This window comes from Temnothorax curvispinosus, unplaced genomic scaffold, assembly GCF_003070985.1.
Source record: "Temnothorax curvispinosus isolate PA1 unplaced genomic scaffold, ASM307098v1 QBEX01006657.1, whole genome shotgun sequence".
Taxonomy (NCBI): Eukaryota; Metazoa; Arthropoda; class Insecta; order Hymenoptera; family Formicidae; genus Temnothorax; species Temnothorax curvispinosus.
Window position 1 is genome coordinate 82,194 of NW_020216437.1, and position 20,289 is coordinate 102,482.

General features: G+C 42.5%; 1 protein-coding gene across 5 annotated transcripts in view; it reads right to left on the bottom strand.

Moving 5' to 3' along the window:
• Positions 1-230: 230 nt before the first annotated feature.
• The window catches only part of LOC112456121 (serine/threonine-protein kinase 26), an 86,249-nt gene continuing 66,190 nt past the window's right edge, over positions 231-20,289 (bottom strand). For all 5 annotated transcript variants that reach the window (XM_025018452.1, XM_025018453.1, XM_025018451.1 and 2 more), the window contains 9 exons: positions 14,508-14,732; positions 7,311-7,476; positions 6,832-6,989; positions 6,317-6,502; positions 5,933-6,078; positions 5,403-5,682; positions 4,947-5,318; positions 4,621-4,844; positions 231-4,543 (listed from right to left, as the gene is read on the bottom strand). In XM_025018452.1, the coding sequence (XP_024874220.1) occupies positions 4,534-4,543; positions 4,621-4,844; positions 4,947-5,318; positions 5,403-5,682; positions 5,933-6,078; positions 6,317-6,502; positions 6,832-6,989; positions 7,311-7,476; positions 14,508-14,732 (1,767 nt within the window). In that variant the 3' untranslated portion in view covers positions 231-4,533. The remainder of the gene's footprint in view (positions 4,544-4,620; positions 4,845-4,946; positions 5,319-5,402; positions 5,683-5,932; positions 6,079-6,316; positions 6,503-6,831; positions 6,990-7,310; positions 7,477-14,507; positions 14,733-20,289) is intronic.

Genomic DNA, 20,289 nt, shown 5'->3' on the forward strand with positions numbered 1-20,289 from the left:
GGCCACGTAATGTTTTTGATGAAATCGATTAAGGAAATACTCACCACACACATCGTGATTTACTTCATCTTTATTTCGTATTTGTACACGCCCTCAGCATGCCACATACAGTCAATATAATACAATCCAACGCAGCCAAGAGAGATAAGAGAGAGAAAGAGAGAGAGGAAGGAGAGCAGAGAGGAAAGAGAAGAAGAAAGAGAGAAGAGGTAGAAGTAAAATACAAAAAATATATATATTTATATATTTTATATATATATATATAATATATATATTTATATATATGTATACTCTCTACGCGCGCGCCGAGAGACGTTATTGTTACCACGATGTGTTTTTTAACGCTGAATATATATAGATGGGTAGCAGCTAAGAGTATAATACAAAGAAGAGTGCTATGGGGGACTCTTTTACGGTAGGACTCGTAATTCGGTTTGAATGTGGTGTGGTTCGCGGATCGTGAGCAAAACGATCTCGCGCGCTTGCCGATCCTGTCTCTCTGATCACCTATCTCGACTGAATAAAAACTCACGCTCTCGAGCAACCATATAAACTAAAGGGGAAGGAACGAGCTTTCGAAGAATCGACAATCACAGTTCGGCGCCGTTACATATCCGTTCGTAATCTACATACGCAGAGAAACAGAACAGTTCAGCGTTTAGTACGCGCGAAACGGTATTCGTCGAAAGATCAGGCATTTCTTAGCCGGCAGCGTAAAAACATTCGATCGTGAACTTTCGGGAATCTCTCCCCGCGAACGTTCTCAAAAACGATCTGATCGCATCCCAATTCTCCGTATTATACCTTGTCGCACTCCGAGCACAAGTCCATTCGACTGACACGCGTTGAAACTTCTTCGGCCGAACGAAAAAATAAAAAGAAATTAAAACAAACTTGATTTCATCCCGATAAAATAAATTACAAGATTTTGAATCCCGTTTGTAGATACGCTTAATGCTGGGAGTGGTGAAATGAAAAATATCCGCCAGTGGTAACGTTGGACATTCCGGCAGAAGTAGAAAATTGAATAAATTTATTTAAATATGAGAAGAAATATATTGAAATATATAAATGTTAAGCGCCTTGCGCGTTGCGGAGATGCGGTTTTCGTCCAATCTTGTCGCTGGCGGATTAATACTCTTAGACTTAGACGATAGTTTCGTACATATGGTCAGCATATACAACAGTGGCCGTTGTGACTGAAGACGGCCATCAGGGGGAACAGACGTTCTCCGTAAAACGAATGATTGTTGGACGTAAAATCGATCGCTACTCCGCGGATGACCTAATAATTCTTTTTAACAAGCATACTGCTTACACAGCCTACTTAGCTAAGTCTCCTCTTTCGAACTCTTTCGCACGGATACACCTTCGTACGCGAGTAGATGTAACCGGTAAGCATTTATGGCAGCGTTATGAGGTCTACTCACGGTAGCGATCGTCGTAAAGACCAGAAAACTTAATTCGAAACGCGAGGGAAACAACAATGGTTCATGAGAATCAAATCATGTCGAGCTTTGTCAAGCGGTTTTTTTCGATTGCCGCTAAATCTTTTTCATAGCTTAAGACCGAAAAAAATCGTTTGATCAGTTGACATAAAATGACCATTAACAATACAATGTAAATGAATAATAAACGTAACTCAACTAAAAATAAAATCGATACATATCGTGTAGTCTGACTTATTCCCCATCTAGACGGGCGATAGAGAAACAAAACGGAGAAAAAGGAAAAGGCGGTGGTATAGAGCAAATATTTTTATAATATCCACTTTTTCGTTTTTCGGTAAACATAGTTATCTAAATAAAGAACAAACTAAATTTAAAAAAGGAAAAGAAAAACAACCAAATCGTAGATTAATACAATAATCATAGCTGGGTAACGTAATTAAGTCTCTTTACCATTTTACTTTTCGCTTTCTGCCGTTAATTGACGTATCCTCGTTTACAAATTCGCCCCTCTTCTTTCTCACTCTTGCTCTATCACCCTTTTGTATCTTCCTTTAAATCACTGTTTGCAGGATGGTCCTTGTATTCCGTCGGAAGAGCGAGATTTCTCCGACCATCCCATAGACGATATCCTCTAATATAACTCTCTATTTTTTACGCATGTGTGTGTGGTGTGTGTGTATTGTGTGTTGTATGTGTGGAATTTCTTTTTCTCTCTCTATATATATATATTTTATAAAATACATTAGTTTACAAACAACGTTGGATTAAGTGTCGACGCCCTGCGCGAGAGTCATCGCAGCTCAGACTCGATCGTGAAAATCAAGTGCGGTGAATTCGAGAAATACTCGTGTGTACAACGCAAGTTAAGTCTGGAAGAACGGCAGTACTCAAATTCCACGCAATATATATGTATATATATAATTTAACATTATATATATTAATTTATATGTATACATATATATGTATTATATATATATGTATCCGGTCATCGCTGTTCGAACGTACCACGCGTTCAAAGTTCAAGAAACTCTTCTCGTACCTTATCGTGTGGTAAATTCCGTCTAAATCGATTGTCGAGTTGTTCCACGTCAACTATTGTATTCTCGAAGAATTGAAACTTTTATAAAAGGCGCTTTTATCCCGACGTCTCTCTTTCTCGTTTGAACTATCGAATTGCGTTTCACAATTCGGTAATGCTGTACAGACAGTTTAACGACACGTTAACGTGGAACGACTCTATTGTTACTCTAAGTTAATGACGTAATGCGATATTTTAAAGCGCGATGTGGAAAGATCGAAGCGTCTTTCATAGATGTACGTATACTGGAGATGATAAGAGTTCTAAAATAGCATTGTTTCTCGACGATTTTCAAGTGGGTTTTACACACAACTAGAAATTAATTATATATATTTTTAAACGCTATTATATACGTCGCGTACGGTTTCTGAAACACTGTAACGGCTTATCTGCAATTTTTACGCAACAAGCGAAAACTACACAAAACGATAAAAGCCCTCGATAAATTTGCAACGGCAATATTGCCTATAGCCTACGTCTATCATCTTTTTCAATGACGAACGATGTGACCATGGGAAGGGAAAGGAATTCTTTTTCTCTTCGTAACAAGATCGTTTAACGGAGCTGTGCGACCGGTTTGGCAAAGACGTCGATCAGAACAATAAGACTATCTTATCGCGCTACATACATATTTACAATTCCTCTAGCATCGCGCGCTAGAGCTTTCTTCTTTCGTGTTCGAAACATGCACTAGGAAGCCACGGGAAGAAATCTACTCAAAGAACACATCTTCTTTTTATTTTTTGTTGCTTGACCACTACGAGACCTTTCTTCAGAACGCACTATTAAATACATATCCTCTCTGTAAAAATATCAATAAAAGTACCGTTTTTAAAGAATTACAAGTTTTTCCTTATACAGATCGTGTTTTGCTCGAGATATCTCGCTAGTGCATGCTACGGACATATCTATATTGAGGCAAGACCAAGTCATCGAATGCTTTTCATCTATCCGTTTTGCCGAGTCTGTACAATTTTATTTTGTTGTCGTATCGATCGATGTTCACGCCGAACATGAAGAAGGTTTAAGATATTTATTAGGCTATCACATAATGGAGGTTTCGATTCAGCCTTTTCGCAAACGCACTGCCGTCCATATATTTTCCGCCTTTCTCTACTCGTAACTGATTGCCATAAGATCACTAAAGCGTCATCTTTTTTTTTCAAGATAAGACTTACTATTAAACCGAATGCTCCGATATACTTTGAATACTCCTCTTTACAATGTCTCCGTAATCTATTAGCAATAAAAGACGATTTAATATCTAAGGTAGTAAAAAGGAAATTGACCGACAGTTCATCTAGCAGATTTTAAAAATAACATACTTTTAGTAATGAGTCGGTCTTCATTAAATCATGCTCATGTTTTTTATTAATATAAAACAAAATATAATATTATATCCTCTTTGAATGTGATTTCTACCTTCAAAAATTATAAAGTTGAATATTTAAAATTAGAAGATTTTAAAAAATCGAAGAATATACAAATTCCACAATGATGAATTGATTCGTGATTGAAATGAACTATCGGGCGACGAGCCGACACGGAAAAGCGTGTAAATGTAGGACAATTCGATTGAGAAGTTCAGAAAAGGATCGATGACAATTACACGAGTAGGAACTGCAAGAATGCTGGCACAACGTTTCGCGTAGTATCTGCCGTTGTCTACGTATTTTTATCCTACGGCGAGGTAGGCAGGTGAAAATGGGGCGGTTCAGTAGACTACTTTGTAAAACTTCGATAGACTTCGTTGTAGTGCGGCCTTTATAGATTAGCGCGGGAGGGGAAGAGCGGGGAAGGAATGGGATGATGGGGCAACGAACACATTTCCCTCGCACCTTCACGTTCACGTTCGGAATCGCCACTCATTGACGATATGCTCGGCTCGTATTTTGTTTAGTGTTTAGTGAATTGATAATGACGAGAGAAATAACGCGTATGGTTTTACAACGTCAGGATATTCTGGGACCACAGTCTCTTGCGGACCTTTGTCCTCTCGCGTCCCTACGTATCCCTAAAACAAAAGAGCACGTTGTTCCTCTTGCGCAAATACATATTGCGCGGTGGTGCGTATGCTCACGAGAATATTACCTTAAAATAACCTTCTCCATTAGCATAGATAGGCGCCCTTCTGAATGATTGGGTGGGAGTAGGGATTTAATCAGTTCGCGAATAAGGGATTCTGTCATTCCCGGCGACGTGCGTTCCGCCGACTCGAAGGCATTTCGCAGTTCTTCTACAGCACCGCCATTCTTGCCACCGCTACCGCCTTCGCCATTATTGTCTCTCGCCGAATATTGGTGCTTTCGTTGGAGCTGTAATATTATTGGAAACGTCGATCATTCCCATAAAATCTCACTAATTTTTACTTTTTACATTTTTCATATTTTCATCATTCTATATTCAATGTATAGTACCTCGGAAAGGAGAGGAAAAACAACTCCGGACAAAGCGACGCTTCGCGGATGTTTGAGCTCCTGCGAACTTCTGGGCCTCTGTTTATCTTCGCCAGGTCTGTGATCAGCCATCGGAGTGATGGGCACGTCCGGTTTGCTGTTTCTTCTCTTCTCCCGGGAGTTGAAGTCCCTGCTGGTTCTATCCCGATCTCTGCTTTCCCTGTCCCGTTCTCGTTCCCTGACGACTTCTCTGTCCCTCTCGCGGATCATATCGCGCATTTCTTTTTCAGACTCCCTGAGCGTAGATTCTCGGCTGGAGTCACGATAGTCTCGCTCATCTCGTTTCTCTCTCGTGTCCACCGGTGGTGGAGGTGCGGCTTCGTGCGGTCGGGACTACAAAAGAAAGAAGAAAGTAAGAAAAGGGTACAAATATGAACATGAAATGTAACACACTCGATTATTGGGACGGCAACGTACGGGCGTGTGTTTCGCTTGACCATCGCGCAACGAATCCCTGGACTCGCTTCTGTAATGATTAAGCGTGGAGTCCTTCGGCGGCGATCGCGAGGCGCCGTTCGCGTGCGGTTTACTCGGTTGGCTGTGATTGGAGGACCTGTGGTTCGTGTGTGTTAGGGTCAGGGATGCGGGCTGCTCGTCCAGTGGCAGCATGGGCACCACGGATCCTTTGACCCCATGCGGGCCTTTCACCGTCATTATCCATGGCTCGTCCATGTCGCTGTCTTGCTTGGATTCCTCCCTGAACACCGTGTAACGCAGTGTGTTACAATTTAGTACCACGCTCGGATGGTGGTCTATTATACCGCGCAATTGATAAACGGCCTCGAACTGGTTTTCCATTTTCTTGCACGTTCGAGATATAAATTTATTATGGAATTAGCGACAGAAAAAAAGGAGAAGATCCTGAATGTACGTAACGTACGAAAATAACAAGCGGCGGCTTTTACTTTCGTAAGAAGCGTGACAGAAACGCGAATCGAGATACTCACGAGTCCGAATTCTCGCTCTCGGTCTCCGACTCCTCGCTGCGCTGCGACTTCCACTTTTTGTACCTGTCGATCAGGTCGATCAGGTACGAGTTCTTTTTCGCCTTCCTGATAAACTGGAACTTGAGCAGTTCCTTCGCCGTCGGCCTCTGCACAGACACGAGCGCAATGATCGATAAATAAATCGCGATTATGTTTCTTATATGTCGAAATTTTTGTTTTATTAAACTAATTTTTCTATTTTTACCCTTCACATTACTTTTTTCGTGATTATTATTGAGACATCGAACGATTCGTTGAAAATATTTCCGAAGCTACGACTGCTACGAGACGCGATTGATTAATAACTCGAAACACAGACAGCCATGAATATAACGGTACACTCACGTTTTCGGGATCCTTGTTGAGGCAGGCTTCGACGAACTCCTTGAATTGTTTCGTGTAATTCCCGGTCAGTTGCGGCGGATTGTTCTTGGGTATTAGAAAGAGGACCCTCATGGGATGCAGCTCGCTATTGGGTGGCTCTCCTTTCGCCAGCTCGATCGCCGTGATGCCCAAGGACCAAATGTCAGCCTACGGGACAAGCGTTCGCGGAGTTACCACTTGCCAGATGAAGCGCTAATGAAACGCTAATGAAAACGTGACCGCGCCACTTTGAAGATAATTTTTAGAAGAAGCGAGCAAGAGAGAAAAAGCGAAGAGAAACGAAAAAGAGGATGACGACCATCATATTTAAGAAAACTAATAAATGATAATAATGTATATTCACGCAAATGGAAAATACAGGAAGATATTTTCATGGATGCAAAATATGCGTATAAACCTATAATAAACTTAATTTTCAGCACTGTAGGTATGCATACCGCGCGCGGTATACGGCGGAATTTAATTAATGAAATTACCTTGGAATCATAAGCAGACTGTTTGATGACTTCGGGTGCCATCCAGAACGGCGTACCGACGAAGGTATTTCGTTTACTGGTGGTGTTCGTCAACTGACCGGCTACACCGAAGTCGGCCAACTTGACATCGCCCATTTCGCTCAGCAAAACATTCGCCGCTGCAAGGTCAAAAAAAAATTCGTCCATGCGAATTAATCTTTCGTTTTTAAACCAATACGAAACTAAATAAAAGGCTCTATTAACGCCCGACAAATTTTAATTTTCTGTCCATTTCTACGTAAATTAACAACGATTGAACATTGAATTATTTTTTAATAGAATTGTGCATCGTAGTTAATGCAGTTAATTCATGCGGATTTTAATTAGGCGAAATGGTATATCGTTGAATCGATTGAATGAATAACACGATATTATTTAATATTTCTGTACGAAGAGCGTTAAAGTACCAATAAACATCCTTCGCGCCTTATTGAGCGTACCTTTAATATCGCGATGGAGCTTACGCTCGCTGTGCAGATAATCCAGCCCTTTGAGCACCTCGCGTAATATCACGGCAATGTGCATCTCCTCGAAGCTACCGGCCTTCATCAAGTCCAGGGCCGAGCCGCCACCCAGATACTCCATGATGATCCACAGCTTCGTACCCTGTCGAGCAGAACGAGCACGGATGAGATTGGGAACCGTCGGCGTAAGATGCGTAACGGGCTAACTCGCCGGTGATTCCGACAATTAAGATCCGGAGCGGGATCTCGAGCGGCCGCCAATTAACGAAAATAGATCATTTCGCCGAACAATTGCTATTCTCGATCGCGATCGGACCTTGAGATGTAATCAAGGAAAGTATGTCGGAAGTTTTAGCCGGGTCTGTCGCGTCGCTGATATTCCTAAAGAAAATTTTAGCAACTTATGTGGACGTTACAACATCTCGAGTTGCGTTTGAGACAATCGTAACGTAAGAAAAGACGTCTGAGCGAATTAAGTACACGATTCCCCGGGAAGGATAAATTTTTATTTATATCACACCGTATCTTTCTCCACTCGAGAGACGACGGATGTATCGCGTGACTGCGTATTATCATATTGTCCGAGTCGCACTCCGATTGTAAGAGAGATCGACCGTGAAGGCGATCAGCGATACGGAGCGGGCAACATCCTCGCCATGGGGGTGAGGTGAGGTGACCTTTCTTCAACAACGGACAGCAATATGATTAATCTCGCGGTGTTGTTCGCGGTAATGAAGATTTATCGTGGCCTCTCGAACAGCCGTAAATTACCGTCTAATGCGGGCCCGTTAAGGAAAAACGTGTCCGCCGTTTCCTGCGCTGGCCTATTAATTTTCCACAAGCGCAACGCGCTCGTTGCTCCAAGGCAACGCGCGTCATCGCTGACCGGATCCTCCTCCCCGTAGCGGTAATTATATCCGACATCGATGACCAATCACTGTGCGACTTATCGGATAAATTATACGGCGCAAGTTAATAGTGGTGGTCGACGGAACGGTGTGGTGGTACTGCACGTAAGGACGATAATACGGATGAGTTATCGCGCGTTAATAATCAGCGCGGCCCAAGCCAGTGATCCGCGCGAGGATATTGGAAGATTTACGCCCTTCGTCCTCGATCGATTATAAAGAAATAATTAATTGATCCCTTCCCCTTCCTCCTCTCCTGGGTTACTCGGCCGACCCGCGGCCTTGCAATTACGCGTCACCGTGTGTACTATACTACTATACTCCTCCTCGCCAGGTGTTGCCAAGCGAAAGTGCACGCACCGTGAAAAACGAAACATCAGTCCTTATTCGTCGGGTCGCTTGCATTTTAGAAGGACTTTGCGAATAATTTTACCCCCGCCGTAACTTAGGCCGACTATTAATTTCGTACTGTATGGTAAATTAAAAAAAACTGGCCAGATATTGGCATTAAACGCTTCGAGATAAAAATTTGATTCGTGATCTCCTTCTATAAGTACCGAAGGACATTGGATAAACGATACAGGGCATCGCATCGTGTCAAGCACATGCTTTGTTAGATTCTTCATATCCATCTCCTTTTACGGAGTCTCCTCGCGGGAGACTCTTCATAAGTCTTGGCTCTGACTTTTGTTCAATGTTCGTGCGGTTGACGCGCGCTGTCGTTTTATGGCAAATAATTTTCGTAGTTTAAGCGGGTCAACCGCGCCGGACCGGGGGCATTTGCCAAGATGGCGAGCATTGGTTGCCCATAAAATTGCACCATTTATCACCGTCGTACGGTCAGGACTCAGGAGGCTTGCTCGAAATGCTCCCCGCATTTTTCCCGTTCAGATCTTCCCAAGGCTGTTGCCGTCGATAGGGGGTTTGTTCAACTCGACTAGCCACTTTTGCAGATTTCTACGTGAACGAAGGGTTGCTGCGTCACCCCTCTATCCTCTTTGTTTTCCTTCGCCAAGAAAACGCACGAGACGAATGACAAACGGCAACCTGTCCCGAAAGCGTTATCAGAGATAACGACTTCGAGATAATATCGTGAATCCAATCCGATGGGGCAGGGGACAATAAGAAAGTAAATTGCAGGTTAATCTCTAATCGACAGACGGGGGTTAACGAACCCCGCTAGAATAGATGGGTGGGCAGATTACGATCAAGAGTCGTCAAGTTGATCGGAAATTCATTCAACTATGTAATTTCTCGTTCTCTTTTTCGTTGCTCCTTTCTCTGATTTAAAAGCGAAATTAAAATATAATCTTATAAGCACATCTTGTACATATATTTTTGTATGCGAGTTTTTAGAGAGAAAGAGATGAACTTTAAGGAGTTCATCACTTTACGTAACGGGTTACGAGTCCTCGCATTGCAAGAGAACTATTATTAGTCAGCCAATTTCCTAATGGTCCGGATCTCTCGTTCGACACGAGCCGAGAATAGACTCGTCCCTCGCGTAATCGACGATATTTATTTTTCGCTCCCCTTCCACTTTGCCCCCGCCTCCGTTCGCGGCAATTATGGTTAATTGACGGAGTCTTGTAATTGGTTGCTTTCACTCTCAGCGAGTGACGACAGAGACGCTTAATTCCAATGCTTTGGAAGGAGACGATCCATTCGAATACAAAATCACCATAATCGAATGCGATAATAACCGTATTTAAGCAAAATAATCGGAAATCGTGACCTTTTTCGAAATTAAACGACGTTGGATCTTTATTTAGTACAAAATTTTGAATATAATTTTTGAGGTACTGCGTGTTTGAAAACGCACTTGATATAAATAAGAAAAAAAAACAAAAAAAAAAATAAATACAATACCTACCAAAGTTCCTACAAATCGCGGATTTAAACATCTGATGCGTCTATGAGAAAAAAGTCGTTGACTGTATACAGATGCAGTTAAGCCGATTTACTCACGAGCAAGTTGCAATTTATCGACATTTAATTCGGCGCTCTACTAGTGCGAGCATGCGATGCGGAAGGGCGCGAATCCAAAGGGACGGGGCACGGTAAAGCGAAGATTAATTCCGTCGCGTCGTTCGTCAATGCCAACGGCACTCCTGCCATTTCGCGAAACGGAGGTATAAAAGGACATAGCATTCTAAAAACAGCAACGAGAAATCGACCAGCCTATTAATCACCCATACGCTGAACGCTTTTGTCTTCATTTTGCATGCTGCGTTGCATTTTGCAGGGTGTAGGATGCAGACTTCATGTAACACGCGTGCGTTCAAGTCCGTCTAATTTAAATTCTGTTAGTTATTCTCTCTCTCTCTCTCTCTCTTTCTCTCGTGTATTCGAATTCTTCTTTTTTTATATTCCACGTTTGTAATCTCGTTTGTATATAATTGCGAGCGCTCGAAAATATCTCTCACGACAACGACGACGATACAACTTTCATGATAAAGCACAACATCACGTGCAGCGCAACGTAAGGTCACAAAGAGTTAAAGCACCCTCTTCATTCGACCCGCTATTATCGGAGAACGTGTTTTCCAGCGGCGATCGAGCAGCTGACCGTAAATCTCGGCCGCAAAGTAGAGCTAGAGTGGTAAAATTGCGGTGATTTCTGCGGAAAATTGACGCGCGACCTACTTGATATTCCTCGGACGTTCGCTTTGAGCATCCGCGATCGCAAATTTAGACGCAAATCGAGATTCTAAAATCACGTGCCGTCTGTCGAATATGTTTTGTCCGTCAATCAAGGATGACCAAACGACTGTCTAACTCTTTGATTCGAAAACGTACGGAAAAACAAAGTGGCGAAGATACCAGAATTCCATTAAGAGAAAAGACGACTTCGTTAAGATAAGTGCTATGCAATTATACCCGTTCATTCGTAAAATTTTAGTCGCGCCGTTTCTATTCGGGTGCAGAATGCGGGTATTTTCTTTTGTTTGGAGCACAATGAACCGCGAATAATAGGGTAAAGAAGAGAAGAAGCGTCGCGAATTTTTGTTCGTATATACAGACTAGATATTACATGCCACGGATAAAATTCCGTTTCACAAAAATGCTTTTGCTAATTATCGCAATATGCTGGGATCGCAATATTCTGCAGCGTTATTAAAACGTATTATATAATAATTTTATATAAAGTTCAGGCCTATACAACGCCTATACAACGATTTTAATAATAATAATTGATGTTGAAACATCAAGAGCCATAAAGTGATAAACAAGATATAAACAGAAAGTAGTAAACACGAGCTACACGTGCAGCGCTCGTTTTATTAATCCAGTAGCTTTAAAACATTATTTTTAAAAGATCGATAATAAAGCGATATTTCTAGCAGTCTTCTTTGGCGAGCGGTGAGAGGAAACAAGAGAAGAATCACAGCGGGACGCCCTCGTAATAGACGATACATCCGGATTGAGAAATCCGAAGGAGTGCCGCTGAGTCTTGCGAGAGAGTCGTCTCATTTTCTTCTAACTTACCCAACGTACCGTAATCTACGCGTTCCCATACCGTTTCAAAGTTGTACGAAATAAATACCACGGTCTGCATAGTAAACGCGATAATCCAGATCGCGAGTAATCTAGATCGTTACTTTTTCTGCGTTATCTTATAAACGAACGTAATCGAGTTGAAACTGCAATTCCCACGAGATCGAGTCTCGAATGTCATAAGATGTGAATTCACCGTAGAAACTTTTTACAGAACGATTGTCTACGTCGTAACACGGTACGTGCGCGAAAAGCACGGATCTGTTTAGAATCTTTAGATGGTTTAAATCGACGAAGACTCGCGGCGCGAGGAAACAGCGAGAGATCTTTCGTTGAGCGCCCGGTGGCGCGCAAGCTACCGGCTCGAGGAGTGCCGTCACCCGATAACCGTTGTTGACCGACTTGGTCCTGGCTAAATAACAGTTTCCGAAGGCAGGAAAGCCGCGACGATCGAGACGGCCGCAGCAGCGAAGTGGCCGCGGCACATCCGTTACACGATGACATCAGGCGCGTAGACGGACGCGTAGGCACCCGCGCACCTTCTTTCATATCCGCATGCAATAACCGCCGATGTGTCATCGCGGGATGGTGCCATTGTTTCTTTCGTATCGTGCGGGGGAACGGAAAAATTTCAAAGGCGAGAGCTTGGGAGGCGCAAACGCGGAAATATCGCGAAACCTCGCCTGGCTTTTGACATTTACCGCAGCAACGTATTATACTCCTCCGTTCTGCCGTTTAAATAGATTTTACCTTGCACAAATGGAATTATTTATCTCGTCCTCGTGATAAATAAGATCCCTCATTGGTCGACCATCTCGTAACTACATTAATTATATACATTTGTACACCTCCTTAAATCGACGACTCGTCGCGTTTGTAACGTTTAACAGCGTATATCATTTCGTAATATCAGTCGCGAGCTTGATAATTATGGTCGCTTAACGTTTGCATAATTATCTATGCGAGCGCGTGAGCGGGAACGCCCGCGCCCTGCAAGTCGTTTGCAAGTCGCGGAGTGCGGACGTCGCTACGCAAATTGGCGAGAACGTATTTCGATCCGAGTATATTCATGCTCGCGGGAGCGACTAACGATCGTTAATGACCGTTTCGCGCGGTCATTAAGAAAACTTCTCTTGGCCGGGCGCCGATATCGGGTGCCGCTTCATTTCATAAGTAATCACCCTGAGCTTCCACGATCCTCGATTATGAAAACGAAGGGCGGGTCAGTAGGAGTAATCCGTTTTCTCGTCCCGCAGTCTCGCGAGGGAACGGCGCGGCGCGGCGCGGCGTACAATTCCCCTTTTGTTACAATTAACGGTCCCTCAACAATCCTCGATAACGATCGCGTGGATTCACTTTATCCCACTCTGTTAACGGGGCCGCGAAGTTTATGATTTATTCGTTGCCACTGCGACATCTTAGACCGAGTAATTGCTTTTCGCTATTACAAGCCATTGCTTTTACTATTGCTACGAAATGATATGGGAAAGTATAGCAGCTTAATTGATATTTATTATTAAGACAAATTATAAGCGTTATGAATATCTAAGAAAAAAGTTTAGATTTCGTAAATGTAATTTACATCATTCCTACATGGCACTCTAATAAATAAGTATAACGGTTTTTCTTTGTAATTGAGAAAAATAAATCCATGAATTTTGTAGGAAGAGAAAGAAGAAAGATATGAGGAAATTGCTTGTAAAATTAATAAAAATATTTACAACTGGGTGGAGTAACGATCAAAAACATTCCGCGTATTATTAAACTATCCTCGCCAGGCACGAACGAGCTGTGTGACAGGAAGAAAAATTTGACTCCGTTTAAGTCGCCGAAGATTCTGGCATTCGTTTCAGAATGCGGACGATGTTTGCTCCTCTTGTCTCTCTTCCTCCTCGCACTCCTTGCAGTATCGCAAATAGCTCCGGCTTGCCGGTAATGCAACAAAACGATACGACCGAGAAAATGCGTCGCCTCTCAACGTCGAAAGCGTGTCGACGATCACGTAAAACCTCCTCGTCGTGGTTCACCGAGTTCGCCAGCGGAACACGAGACTTATGCAAACGAACGGCCGCCCGCGACCTTTTCGCGAAGCGCTCGGATCTCGATCCCGTTGATCGACATGATTTTCCCGGCGCGCACGATAGAACGGTATAAGATCGCGTTCGTTTGAAGCGCACAGATGTTTTCTCCTAGAGAATTGTAAGCTTTTAAAATAATATAGATATATATTTTCTAAACAATTTCTAATCATTCCATCAATTTTTTAATTATTATTTTAATAAAAATTACTAATAGTTACTATTTTCTATTAATTACTATTTTAATTACTATTCTATTATAAATCAATAAATGCATAATTTATAATGAGAGCACATTATTAAAACATCTAAAAATAAAGATCGTTCTTATTATTACGTCGCAAAATCGCAGGGATCTGCGGTAGTTCCCGATTGTGCTCGTTTCGCAGGAAGCGGAAGCAACGGACGACGCGACACAGCCGAGCCGGAAGCGATAGTTAACCGACCGTCAAGCCCTTCCTATTCTTTGCTGTATGAAAAATGATGGGGCGTAACAGGCAAGTGCCCTCGATAGTGGGCTTTTATTTTTGTCCCTGTGCGATTATATGGCGGCGGATTCATCGGAATAGAACAGTGATAAAAAGAGGAGTGTCTCGACCGGTATCTTGTCAGCAGATATACGTTGACGACCGTAATAACAACTGAGTTTTTTTTTTAAACACCGGTCAAGAGTATATTTTTCTACTTACTTTGAGATAAGATCCATAATATTTGGTGACGTACGGGCTGTCACACTGCGACAGCACCATAATCTCCTGCTGTATGTCCTCGATTTCATCTTCCGCCTCTTCAAGATCGATAATCTTGATGGCAACAACCTGCTGAGTCCTGTTGTCGATACCCTTAAAAACCTCGCCGAAGCTACCCTTTCCGATTCGTTCCTGTTTTGTAAATATCAGCTCGGGGTCCACCTTCTGCAACAGAGAAATTCAACAGTCTCCGGTTACTACTTTGATCATTTGACATTTCACATTTGCTTTCGCGTTACCACGGCTCGCGTCATTTCTGTAAAAAACTCCGCGGATTATCCCGTGACGTAACAATGCAACGGGACATTGAGAAATTTCGAAATTCCTCAGGCACGTAAGACTTTCTTCTTCGTTAACGCGTGGCCTTCAGAAATTAATAGATGCAGTTGTTCGACAAGCAGCAATGCAGTTCTCCTTGGCTCTTTTCTACGAGATGACACATGATGTCATAATGGTCTTGTGTGCTATCAAGTAAACGTATGAATCGTCGACTTCACTTTCTTTACGCGAACGAAGTCCCGTCTCTTTGATAATCTCTCGCGACGTGATATCTCGTATTTAAATTGTGAAATATGAATACGAGTATACGCATCGTGGATCGTGGTTTCCCCGTCGCACTTACAGCAAATTATGGCAACGGGATATCTCACAGCTCGAGCAGCTTGACAAATGAAACGTCCTCTCCTCTAATCCACTATTTAGACTTGCGGACGAGCTCTGTGCATATATGTTTCTTCTTCACGCTCGGAAGCTATTTGCGCTAAGGAGCAACGTTATTCTGCGAGACGTTAATAAATTACCGTCGCCACTGTCTCGCGCTCTCCGCATCTCATTGTCAGCAGCAAAAAGGCCCCGAGACTCTTTTCCGCCCGTCCGGAAACCCCCCGTGTTCGACGCAAACCGCCTTCAATCGGAACAGGATATATAAACGATGAAAAAAGAAATTCCAAAATTCATCCCGTCACCGATTCTTTCTTACCGGCTGCCTTTCGGAAATCAATCCCGCGCAAATCGAGAAGAACGTCTAATGCTGAAGATCATCTCAGACTGCGAAATGGTTACTCCGAAATAAAACGGCGGTAAAATAAATAAAATAAAAATCGTAATATAAGAGCTGTGCGTCCCATATATATACTCTATTTTCACACGTTTTTTGTACTTATCGCAAGCAAGAGCTCGACAAAATAGTCTAAAATAAATGGCATTATCGTGAATGCAACGTTTAATGTTTCGCTGTAATTAAGCACTGCATCTTTTATGCGACTTCCGTGAGGCTACCTAATTCGCAATACATTTTTATAATTCTTTCTGGAGCTCCATTCTTTTCCTGCAGTTAGCTTTCGCAGTTAATAGAACAAGACCTTTAATTGTATCTATATAACTTTGGAGATGTAGCGTGTACTACAATTTTTTCACTGACAAATTATGCAGATAAAGAGCTTTATTTATTTTCTCCTGTTCGGATATTTTGGAGTATTACGCTCGTTGATAAGCGTCAAGAGCGTTGGAAACGCTAATTTGTCGACACCCGGATAATAATGAATATGCACGTGAGCTTTGTGTACGAAGCTGACTCTTCATTTTCTCGCGCTCGCAATCCACAGATCACACAAAAAGTAGGTAAACTGAAAGCTCATATCACGGCGGCGAGATTAAAGCGAAGCGAAGCGAAGCTTCGAAACCGTGGATAGGCTCTAAGGGCAACGGAATAAAAATTCGCGACCGTCGGTAAAATTCGAAAAATTTGCTTTGCAAATTTCCTCATATATCTGACGGCGATGTTTCGTGACTGTCGGGCCGGGCCATTTTATCGCGCTGATGGATTTAAAGGTCATTGATTTTTGCCGCCCGGTCTCGATCATTTCCATTTCATGCAACTTAGGTCATCGACTCTCTCCTAAAATCGATACTCGCGTGAGTCTGTCGTACGAAGCACTAAAAATTTACGCTATTATTACCCACTTAGTGCTACATTATTCTAAAGTTACCAATTCACTATATTAACCGAATATTACCGAAAATTAGCATAGTGCAAATTTGCGGCAGTTTATTACACGACAGAGCAGAGTACAACCTGCCGCTTGTTCTGACAACTCACATTATATAGAATCCATGTTGTTAACCACACTTGTCACGTGTACATTTATAAACATTATTGCACTCGCAATTTGCGCAAAATATTTGATACAATCGTGTAAAACAGATAAAGATGAGCTTTGAGCTAAATAATTCTGACACGAGCTATTATATAGGTTCGCAATAATAGATCAATTAACGAGAGAAAAAAATATCGCTTTTCAATCGCAAGTTATGCAATCGCTGTATGCAATCTAAGATTCGTGCTCGCTCAAGCGAGGGCGAACGAGAGTGAGTGGGGCAAGAGAGGATGATGACTCTTGACTCCGCGTGAAATACTCGCATCGTCGAGATGCACCAGGCGTCTCTCCTCTTCTCGTCAGCTGCTCTTTGGTACGCCAACTCGCCGTCCGAAAGTCGCGACACAGATTCTAATTAACGGCTGTCGCAAAGAAATCCGACACGTAGGCGACCAAAGACGGTCACGTTCGAAGGGCGCGACAAAGATATTCGCGCCACGTAAGTAGGATACATCGACGTTCTTTACCGATATTATTTAGTAAATATGGTAATTCAGTTTCCTCACGTTCTCGCATCGTTAGAAAACTCTAGTTATTCATCAGGAAATATTATGTGTCATTAGTAAGAGCTATTCGGCTTTGTCGTACAAACAAGCTCTATTATATGATATTAAGGAAGATAATTTTCAGGATGTTACATTTTCAGCGCCATAATGATGCTTGAGATACCCGACAGAGCCTCTCATCTTATTCGATTAGTTTGGGTAGCGGGTTGTGCGTTTTGATGGACACGCCTATTCTAAACTACATTAGCTACGCCACGTTGTGTAACGCGTGCAGGTTTGCTGTCGGGCTATATTCGACCCAAATACGACCAGCGGATATGACAAAATTGACGTAGGGTTACCAAGGGCGCTCAATTAGCGGTCATGCATGGCTTTATCCCATTGTAGGCGACTGTCAGCTACTGCGATTCATAAAACCTCATCAAAATTGCGTAACACAATAAATAATACATCACAGTGCAGCGGTAATACGTCAGCGAACCCTGCTGTACGAGTGTGAATTATAGTAGTTGGATTATAGCGCTGCGGTAGCTTTTCTCGTCCAAACATGTGATACACTCGGCATTAATTTCCAATTAATATCAGGGGATTCGGGGAATTAATTTCGAGGCCAAATTAACGTAAATATTTCATATGTAAAATATCGTATCTACCAGGACCATGTGCACGAGATGCTAATTTTTAATTAACGTTATAATATTGTGAATATGATTTGTAGTATTATTTCACGTAACAAATGACAAATTAATGAAGAATGACGTTTATTCGTACAAATGTGACTGCTTTGTCACATTTGAACGTATCCATCTCCTGGAAAAATATTCCGCGTTAAATTCTCATCACTGCGATGTTCGTTAAATATACTCGAATTAAGCTAAGTATCTCTGAAACACTCTTTTCCCTTAACGTCGCGCGATGAAGATCCCATTAAGCGATATCGCTTCCCTGAACACGCGACTGAAATAATTTGCTAGATAACACGGAGTTTGGTATCGTTCTGACACATCTTAATTAAGAAGTGTAACCACGTTTCAAGAAATTTCGTCTCAGACGTCCTTTTCAAGAGGCAGTCTCGAATAGACTCGCCGCCTTCCAAGATAAACGTCCCAACTTCATCAGGAAGCTCAAGACTGTCGCAGGCTACAACGGGATCGCATTAATTCCAAGGAGCCGCGATTGTTCTCTCTCGAGATGGGAACGGTCCGATACCTATTTGCAATATTCCAACGATTCAATGAAACAACGATCCAATTCAGTTACGTGTCCCATCGTTTGGAGAACACGGAAAATATCATAAATGACAAATCTCAAATAAAACTCTTGCTACGGTGAAGCAACAGTACCGGTTTATTGTCGATTTGGAGACAGTCGCTTCCGTATCTCGCTATAAGTTGGGGAAAACCATTGCGAGATTGCGTTGGTTAACTTCACTTTTACGAGAATTTCGCGGAGCTACATTGCGGTCGAATCGAGTTAGAGAAGTAAGCCAGAATATCTTTGTGCCTCAAACAGGCTGTTGTATGCCAAAGGAGAATTTCATTATCATATGTTTAAGTTGCTCTTTGAGAATCTGAATGCATAACAAATTGGAAACCTGAATTGCATCTTAAAACGCACCGAGCGAAAGTAATATTGAGCGCGCGATACTACGCGATTTTTTCGTGCGGCTTTAGTACCATCAGTTTCCTTGCATTTGCGTGACAAAGTCCGTACAAACGATTTCTCTCGGTTATATGTAAATTGCGTCGCATTTGATTCTCGTATATGCGAAACAAATAAAGTTACCGTCTGCGTTCGTGATTACCGTGGAAGTGCTGCAAAATTCGCTCTATCTAATTGGATATATTCAGGAACGAAGCTAATACACACGCACAAGCCGCAATAGAATTTGTATAAAGTAAGTTACGCGGAGGGTAGAGATTAAATATAAATTAGCTACACACTAAACAAACTCTTCGATTAAACTGTATCGAAACTATTTGGGCTTTCTCTCTCGCACTCGAGGTCATAAAATGCGCCCGTGATGTATTCTCGTTGCAGTTTGAATGGGCAGAAGCAGACAATAGGCATGCGGATAATTCGCTATAAATCGAAAACCATCGAGCGATATTTGGCGTACCGCTTTTTTCCATCTATTCAACAACCAGCGGAAAATCACGATCATCCGCCCATCTCTCACGTACGCGATGCGAGTGCAGCGATGCGATGTGATGGCAAGAGGCGGGTGCGGGCTGACGCAGCGAGTGCTCTAGGGTCAATCAACACAGTCAATATTGACAATAATAAAGCGAGCAGACAAAAGCGTGCCCCGACAATCCCCGGAATCGGAATGATACGCGACGATCCGCGAACTCTGCATCGCGGATTCTCGAATGTACAGAACGTTGAAAAAATTCGAGGAAAATGTATCCACGTCAGATTCATCTCGAGTCTTTCTCTCTTTCTGCAAGACAAACACATGAATCAAGATTATTTCTGTGATTCGTGTCTTAATTCATATATCTGATTATTCTCCAGCGCCAATAAAATTAAATCAAAAAGATGAAGGTAAAATCAAGACTTAACGAAACCAGTAAAACCGACTCGCGAGCCGTCGACGTTTAAATGACAATGTTTCTCGGGATTTTCTTGCCATAGAGCAAATATTTGCATCTCATTCGCGGAGTTCGTTTGACATTAACATAAATAAGCGGAGTGCCCCAGCTGCCCAGTACGAGCTCAAGTGTTTTCCTGATAATTTTCTCTCGTTTAACGGCGGAGCGAGTACACGAGTCCTATACTTGAGCTGCGCGCTGCTCGCTCTCGAGTGTCGTTTAAACTTTAATTTCGGTGATTCTCCTCCTCCGGCCGATGAATTACTCTCGTCGTAAACGAGGTCGAACGACGACACGTGGCGCGCGGTAACGCACCCTCGTTGAACCATTTTCGAAATTTGCGGCTCAACTGCACCGCAAATTACACCGTCATTATGAAGTTAGAACAACAATGAACGAACGAACGAACGAACGTTGAAACGCCTCTTTATGACCAATGTTGCCGCGGACGTACTTATGATCCCTC